This window comes from Sinocyclocheilus grahami, unplaced genomic scaffold (genome assembly GCF_001515645.1).
Source record: "Sinocyclocheilus grahami isolate Dianchi unplaced genomic scaffold, SAMN03320097.WGS_v1.1 scaffold56.1, whole genome shotgun sequence".
Lineage (NCBI taxonomy): Eukaryota > Metazoa > Chordata > Actinopteri > Cypriniformes > Cyprinidae > Sinocyclocheilus > Sinocyclocheilus grahami.
Window position 1 is genome coordinate 2,617,372 of NW_015505235.1, and position 8,702 is coordinate 2,626,073.

At 35.3% G+C, this 8,702-nt stretch overlaps 1 protein-coding gene across 1 annotated transcript in view; it reads right to left on the reverse strand.

Moving 5' to 3' along the window:
- LOC107584044 (dedicator of cytokinesis protein 4-like) overlaps positions 1 to 6,136 on the reverse strand; it is a 78,849-nt gene extending 72,713 nt beyond the window's left edge. The window contains exons 1-2 of the mRNA XM_016270447.1: positions 6,133 to 6,136; positions 4,222 to 4,305 (exon numbers count right to left, since the gene is read on the reverse strand). Of these exons, the coding sequence (XP_016125933.1) occupies positions 4,222 to 4,305; positions 6,133 to 6,136 (88 nt within the window). The remainder of the gene's footprint in view (positions 1 to 4,221; positions 4,306 to 6,132) is intronic.
- Between the last annotated feature and the right edge of the window lie 2,566 nt (positions 6,137 to 8,702).

Genomic DNA, 8,702 nt, shown 5'->3' on the forward strand with positions numbered 1-8,702 from the left:
GATCTGTAAAGTTGCAAAGACTAAAGTCTCAAATCCAAAGAGATATTCTTTATAAAAGTTAAGAGTCAACCACGCCTACCTAAACCGGCTCGTTCTAACACGCCCCCATGTCTACGTCATGATGTGGGAAGATTTGCATAACGCCGCCCAAATGTTCACGCAAAGAAAGAAGGCGCAACTTTTATTCTCGCTGTAGTATTGTTGTTGCCGCCGCCATGTCGTGAAGGTGCTGTGTGTTTTATTGTGAAAGCAAAACTACTTTGTTTGGCCTTTCAAAAGAGGTCGATATCCGCTTCGTCATGCCTTGAGCTGATCCGTGCTGGTCGCTGAGGAAATATATTAACTTCGGGCTGTGGATCGACTTTCACCGTGAATGAAGCGGAGTCCAGCCCAGGGTCGTCACATGTGGTTGCCGCAAGCCCACCGGACGCTCATTCGTCGAATCCACCAGCCGTGCCGTTCTCAAGCCGGCCTCTGCTCACTCTAGCCCACCGTGTGTTTCGTTGTGAAAGCGAAACTACTTTGTTTGGCCTTCCAAAAGAGGACACGACTACAAGCATCCAACCACATAGCACTAAATACAGCATCTAGAGTAATAAAATAGCAATTGCAGCATTTGTTTCACCAAAGATTTACCATATAAAATACAAATGCTTGTTAAACACCTTTTATCGCGTACTGTAGGAACTTAGAGGCATATTTTGATATTTACTCAACTGACACCCACTCTATCAGTTTCATTCTAACACATTGGCCAACTAACCAAACTTAGTCTCGTTTGACACACCACTCAGACTAAGCAATGCTTTGACCAACAAGATACTGTCAACCTCAGGATCACTTTGACTCTGCACTACCACAGATGTGAACATATCCAGCACTGATAAAACTTTCTGCCCACTGCGAACCAACCCACAATCAACGCTTCCTGGCAAAAAGCCGAGAAGCACACTTTGAAGGTGTGAAAAACAGGGGGCCTCTGGACGGTAAATGGTGTAATAACAGCAGCTGAATACAGAAACATGACCCTTCATCTGATGATTATCACCTGCAGTCAGTCAGGAACTAATGATTATGTAGTTTCATATCTACTGTTAAGATGTGTGTTCTCCTTCACAACATTTCTAGTGTTCTCCAACCCGAAACCAGCTCTCTTACTCAAAAAACAGGAAGCGCGTGCACCCAGAGAACAAAGGAGTGTGTCTTCAAAGAGTGGAAACAGGAAACGAAGGAGTTGAGTGCGGGTCACAAAAAAAGACCGGTTTCAAATCCTCCCGCTTACTTGAAGAATGAGCGGTGGTACAGGTGTCTCTGTGTCAGCAGTTTCTCAAATCAAGCCTACCCTGATGAAAAGACCCTTTTAGTTCAGAATGACTTTCCATTCTGACTGGTTATAGCTGGTTTCTTGCTAATACACAAACCCTCTCACATATATAGACACTACCGTTCAGAAGTTTCAGATCGGTAAGATTTTGAAAATGTTTTTCAAAGAAGTCTCTTCTGCTCATCAAGGCTGCATTTATTTGATCCAAAATACAGCAAAAACATTAATATTGTGAAATATTTTTACATTTTAAAATAACCGTTTTCTGTCCTTCAGAAATCATTCTAACATGCTGATTTGCTGCTTAAGAAACATTTGATAAACATTTGAACTTTGATTAATAACATTTATCTAAAATAGAAAGCTTTTGTAACATACGTGACCATTTAAAAGTTTGGGGTCAGTATGAATTAATTTTTTTTTTTTTTTACTTATTTAGAAATAAATTAAAGGAAATAATACTTTTATTTAGCAAGGATGCATTAAATCGATACAAAAATAAATATATACGTATATATATATTTTTTTAACCTATAATACGTTGAAGGTCAGTAAATGGTATTTTCTTTAGATGTTTTCATTGCAGTGTTATTTTAGTATTATTTATATATTATAAATAATTGACATTATTATTGACATTCTCAATTTGCTTTTATTTTTAATATTTTCAGCTTTCACTTAAATTTTAGTTTAATTTTTAATAATTGTAGTCATTTCAATTTTGCTATGTGCTTTTGTCATTTTTTTAAATAAAAAACCTAAACTACTAAGGATTAATTAATTTTTTTAGTTTTTAATTTAGTTTTTATTTCTAGTTTTAGTGCTCAATTGTAGTGCTTCAACACAGTATGTTGTCAAGAAAACATTGCTAATTTTCATTTAGTTTACGTTTTTCCATCTAATATTTATATTTTATTTCAGCTTTATTTCAATTAACATATATGTTTTAAATACATTTAATGTTAACCCTGTTTCATTGTCTGTATTGCTAGTTAGCACATGCCTAATGCAACCTCTTAACTGAAGTCAAATTTGGCTGAATAGTCGACGGATCGTTCAAATAATCATTAGATTAGTTGTATATCAAAATAAGTGTTGGTTGCAGCCCTTCTTGAATGAATGAAGCTGTTCAACCTGCATGGACTTCCTGGTAAAGCTGAATGAAAAAGGAAGTCCTGCTGCTTAAGAAGCCTGGTGGAAACAAAAATGCACATCACATCCAAAACAACATATGCTGATGACCAACTGCTGGTCTTTTCAGTAGGCAAGCTCCAAGACCAATCTGGCAACATTACAAGTTTCACAATTTGAGTTGAATTACTGAAATAAATGAACTTTTCCACGACATTCTAATTTATTGAGATGCACCTGTATACTCAAGCAACCCTGCTTACATGAAAAAACGCCTATACCAGCTTAGACAGTTTAAATCAGCTGGTGAGATTAAATGACCAGTTAAAACTATCACTGATTACAAGTTTTCAGCACTTTCATCCTTGTCAAGTAGGTCTACCCACAATAATCAGTAGGGCTATCACGATTATGAAATTTGGCTGACGATTAATTGTCTAAAAATAGTCACGGTTATTGCGATTAATTGTCTGTTTTTATGGCTTTCATTATACAATTATGATTAATTTAAGGGATCAGTAAATAATTATGTTATCGTTTAATCTTTTTGAGTTATTATTTTGCAGTGTAAGATTACATAGAGTATTCCAAATTCTAAGAATCGGCCAATACCGATCCAACACCAGTGCTATTTTTTTTCTACACCACTACAGAATATCAATACAGTGTTTGTGGAACTAATGGTCACTTTTTTTTTTAAAAACCCTTTGTTAAACGCAATCCACTAAATACTCACTTCCTCATTACAGAGAAAAACTAAATTTGAATAAAAATATATAAGCTATGAAATTAAACTAGCTGACTGTATAATTTAGAAGCAAAAACAATATCTTGCACATTATACAATTTAAACATGTTTATTGTTAACTATTTGTATTCTTACAAAATACATTCATGAATATAAGATAGAAATCATGAGAAAAAGAAAGGCTTCTAATAATCTTTCTGTTTGTGATAATTCCATCCTTCCTTAAACTTAAAGTATTATAACTGGAATATATCATCTTGGAGAGAGTTTTACCATGCTGACTTTCATAACTGAACGTGACGTGCTGTTTGAATGCTGAGCGGAGAATGACTGGCAGCTGCAGCAGAAGGAAGATGAGTTTCTAAATTCTGTCCCTCACATTTATGGAATGGCTTCAGATGATATAGCAGGGCTCCAGACTGCGACCATTTTTTCTGCCTGTGCGACTAAATTTTGCAGCACTTAGAGAGTATACTCGCCGGGTCAGCACGAGCGCGAAGGTTTTAAAGTTTTAAAAATTAAAGGTGTATAGATGTATGTAAGCAAAACAGTGACAACAAGATCGCAAATTCGAAAGTGAAAGCATCCGAAGCCCGCGGCTTAACACAGCAAAAGAGAAACTCCCGTTCACAAAATTCAAATCACAAATAATACTGCTGATGATAAAGAACGGGTTGAACGTTAACCACTTTTGTTTCCATCTAACTATAAACTATGATAAAAGCTCATCAGCATGCATTGAATAATCCCATGTTGTAGCACAAAAAAAATGTATGGTGTATGATTCCCCCTTGTCTCGTATAAAAAGCACAATAATCGGTTAGATCAAATAATTGCGATTAGACGGTTATTTAATTATCACGACAGGCCTAATAATCAGCTTGTGCAAGTAACAGACCAGCATTGTCCATCTTAACCATTTTGAAACTGAAGCTGGTCCAAACTGGTGTAAACACAAAAATGGGGTTTCTACTATTGAAATAAATGTAAAAGAGGGCTGACGTCAGTGATTATGTACCTTCACATTTCTCCAGGATCTGCACCGTGTCACCGATCTCCAGAGGCAAGCCATGCTGCACCGTTCCTCGAAAACTGGCCAGCACTACAACAAAAAAAACAATTAATTATCAATATCTCAGGTTTATTCAATTAAAACTAAAACAATAATAAAAAAAAAGTCATTAGTGAACATTAGTTAATGCATTAACTCACGTACTAATAACGAACAATATATTTCTACAGCATTTATTAACCTGTGTTAATGTTATTTAGAAAGTTAAAATGTTTCTATTGTTATTCATTTATTTAAGAAAAAAATTCATTGTAGTTCATAGTGCATTACCTAATGTTAACAATTACAACTTTTGATCTTAAAAATGTTTTAATAAATGCTGATATTAACATTAACTAAGATTAATAAAAGTCTTATTCATTGTTAACTCATGCAATATTATCAAATGAAACCTTATTATAAAGTATTAACAGTATCTCAAATACTAAAATAACACTGGTGTTTACAACAAAATGACATTTCAGGTCCATATATGATGCATTTAAGCAAACAGAAAAAAAAAACACCATTCCCTTTCATACACATTTGTGATGCTAAAATTGTATAGTGCGAAGACATTTGACCCATATTAGATGTAAATGTCACAGATTGACCTTTTGGCTGAATCCAAAGAGTGCACAAATGTAAAAGCTGCCTGGTTTGCAGCATTGTGGGATCTGAAGTAATTTCAGTTGCTCAAAGCCTAGTGTGACCTCAGCTTAAGCTCACAAGGGCAGGGTTGCCAGATTGCTCTGAAGTTCAACGTTGTGGGAAGGTTTAATAAAAGTGACGTGTCTCTCTTACTTAAGGGTTTGACAAAGACGCTCACCTGAGGAGACTCGCTTTGATGAACACGTACGCTACTTTGAAGTCAAGGCTGCCTGAGCCAAAAAAAAGTCAAGGAATATGGAATAAATAAAAAATATGGAGATCAAGTGACGGATATGCGAGAGGAAAAGAAGAAATGACAAGACTATGAGCATATTAGAAAATGCCAAAAAAGAGAGAGAGAAAGAGGACACGTCTTGTGTAATCTGCATTCCTCTCAAAAGCAAATGCCACGAAAGCTCTCATATCTATTATAATGATGTCATCATTGCTCACTCCACTCAGAGGGGATTATGGGATAGGTGTGTTTAATCAGGTTATCTCACCTGCCTGAGATCACAAAGCGGAAATGATTTCTGCAGTGGATTTCATGCCTTTATGGGGCACAGGCCAATCTGGGATGCCCACACAGAGGCTCTGACCTAATTGAGAACTTCTGTGTGGGTGTTATAAGATTATAATAATGATAGAGTACTCATAAGATGGACAGAGCACCCAGAAACTCTGGCACATTCCCAAACAAACGATTCTTAGTGGTTTCGAAGTGTCATTAGTATTGTCCAATCGATTCCCAAATGATGAGTCGATTCTTTTTGGTGAAATTAAAAACAAAGTGCAAGCAGTATAGTCCACTCCAATCGATTCCCAAATGAACGATCCCCATGAGTTGGTTGTTTTTTAGGTTAATCAAAAACATACAGTGGGGCCGGTTTATTCCACCGATACCAAAAAGAATGACTCCAATGAGTTGTTTCCGTTTAGTCAATCACATTCACGAAGTGTCAGGAGTATAGTCCAAACGATTCCCTAATGACTGACTCCTATGAGTGGATTGATTCTTTTTAGTGAGTCAAAAAAAAGTGCAATCAGTGCAGTACAAGTGATTCCCCAAAAAATGACTTGGTTCTTTTTAGTGAATCAGTTCTTTTTAGCAAACATGAGTTGTAGTCCAAACGAGTCGTTCGTTGTAGTTTTTGAAAAGTGATTTCTGTTCAATAATGTAAAAAATACTAGTAAAAGTCCAATCAGAAACAGAATTCCTCACGATACCCATCCTAGCAACCACCCGGACTTCCCTAGCAACCACATTGCAATGACTTGGCAACCACTGAAGAAGATGTGTGAATTATAGAAGTTCATTTTGCAAGCAGCAATCCTCAGAAAATGTAAAATTGTAGCTCACATTAATGTCTCCTCATGCAATTGTAAATATAGTGAACTGAACTACTAAAACCTGGATCTAACAGAATATTTTCACAGAATGACAACTTCAAGCCGTTCTTGAGTTCAGTGCATCTCCTCGAGACACTCATCTGGTTACGATCCCATCGACCAACATTTCTGTTCATCCAAAAAGTCTCACAGCCCAAACTGCATGTCCCCGAGTTTCACATGCAGCTGCATCCTATCTGTGCGATTTGACTTTAAAATTCGGAAGCCAAAATAACAAAGTAGGTCCGATGCTAATTAATATGTCCAAAAGCCGTCGTCGTGTAATTTAATAAGTCGCTGGATGTGGAGTCCTTGACAGAGCTCAAATCCTTCCCCGGTAAGAGAACGGCAACTGTTAACTGAGCCGCAGCGTCGCCAGAGAGGCTCAACAGTGTTCAGTGACCGAAAAATACTTTCTCTGGTTTTTAATTACCTGAGCAAAGATAAACAGCAAGAAAGAGAGGGAGAAAGACATCCTTACCTCTCTAAAAAGGTGAACTACCAATTTAAAAATTCAATGGCAACGCACACAAATGAGCTTTCAAGAGCTCAACCATAGTGAATCAAAACTGTATGTAGACACACTTAAATGTTTGAATGTCAACGCATTAGATGATAAACATTTTTGCAGTGAATTTTAACCAGAACAGGTGATTTTTAGTGGATGTGTGATGACTTATTAGTCCAAAACTGACAACTGTCACAGCCATATATCAGAAAGCAACCCCGTATGTTGCTGACACACTTTAGTAATTAACACAACAACAATAATAATTGTATAATAATAATAATTATGTTGAAATAATAATATTTCACAACATTTATGACTAATTCCATATTTACAGTAGAGCGTCTGATTCCCAGACACAGATTAACCCTGAATCTGAACTAAATTACAATGTCATCAGTAATTCTGCAGTGAAAATCCTTTTTAGCACTAGCCCTAATCTGTGTTTGGGACTCTGGCCCGTAGAGTTTGGAGAAGCATCTGTAATCATCTCTAAACCATCTGTAACTAACAGAACGAAACATCTCTGACTATGTTTGCACACTATTAATCATGAGGAACTGGAAGCTATACCACACTGAAGATGAAACAGACCTTGATGCTCCATCTCTCTTCACTTGGTTTGATACATAATGTTCATCCACGGTTAACCAAAGCTCCTGGATACTCTAACCTTTGTTAAAAATGTAGCAAGCTGCCTCGACATCTACACAGTCAGCTACATTTTGGGAGTGTTTACAGCTACTTTAGATAGACTACAGCAGAATGAAAACAAAATGATATTGTGACTAAAATAAAATATTTTTTTATTTAATAAATTTAAAAATGCAATTGAAATATTTATATAGCTTGGTTTATAACAAATAATAATAATAATATGCATAAACCAAATTATACACATTTTTTATGTAATTTTCTTAAATTGTAAATTTTTATTTTTAATAATATTAATCAAAATTAATAATAAATTGTATTATCATTATCAAATTATATACATGATATTATAATATACATTTCATCACTAACTTATATATTCTAATAGTATTGTAATGCTAATATATTCTAAAAATGCTTTTATAATTGTATAATTGCTCAATTATATTCTAGTAGATAAGTAAAAAACTAGCCTGAATAAAAGTGAAATACCTCTGGAAGAGTCAAAATCCCCATTTAATACGTAGATGTAGGCCTGTCGCAATAATCAATATATCGATTTAGCGCGCAATATATGTACATGGCCTCAATCATTTTTGGTGACGCAATATATCTCCCATTATATTTACTTAAAAATTAATGTCACCATGTTTTGTACATTCCACTTGCGCCTGTGTCTTCTGCAGCTTCTCGTACATAACGTGGTGTAGTCATGAGGAGCTAGTTCAAATTTAAAAAATGCTTCTACAAACAAAGTTTCATCTGCAGATATGGCCTTGTTCTGTGCCTTTGTGCATACGGACATCTGACTGCAGAGTAGTGATTGTGTTTTTCAGCAATAGTGTGCACCCTTCATTTACAGAGAAAAGAAGGTCAGGGGAAAATCTGTAGATGGAAAAATCTCCATAATTTTTTTGTGTGTTTTTTTTACTTTGCACTTTTTGTTAGAAAATGTTTATTTACTATTTATTCAGGTATCTAATATTTTGATACTTAAATTCCATGATCTAAATATTCTTAAGAATTAAAAGTTTGTTGTCATTTGGAAGCGTGTAGGCCTTCTTGCATTATTATGCTGTTACATTACGATTATATATTCAGTGGCATAAAATGGTCTTTAAAATGACAATAATATCGCTTATCGCAATTATTTCTGGGGTAATATATGGCACAACAAAAAGTTGTTATCGTGACAGGCCTACGTAGATGATTATACTAAAATCTACAAAAATATATTTTTATAGAA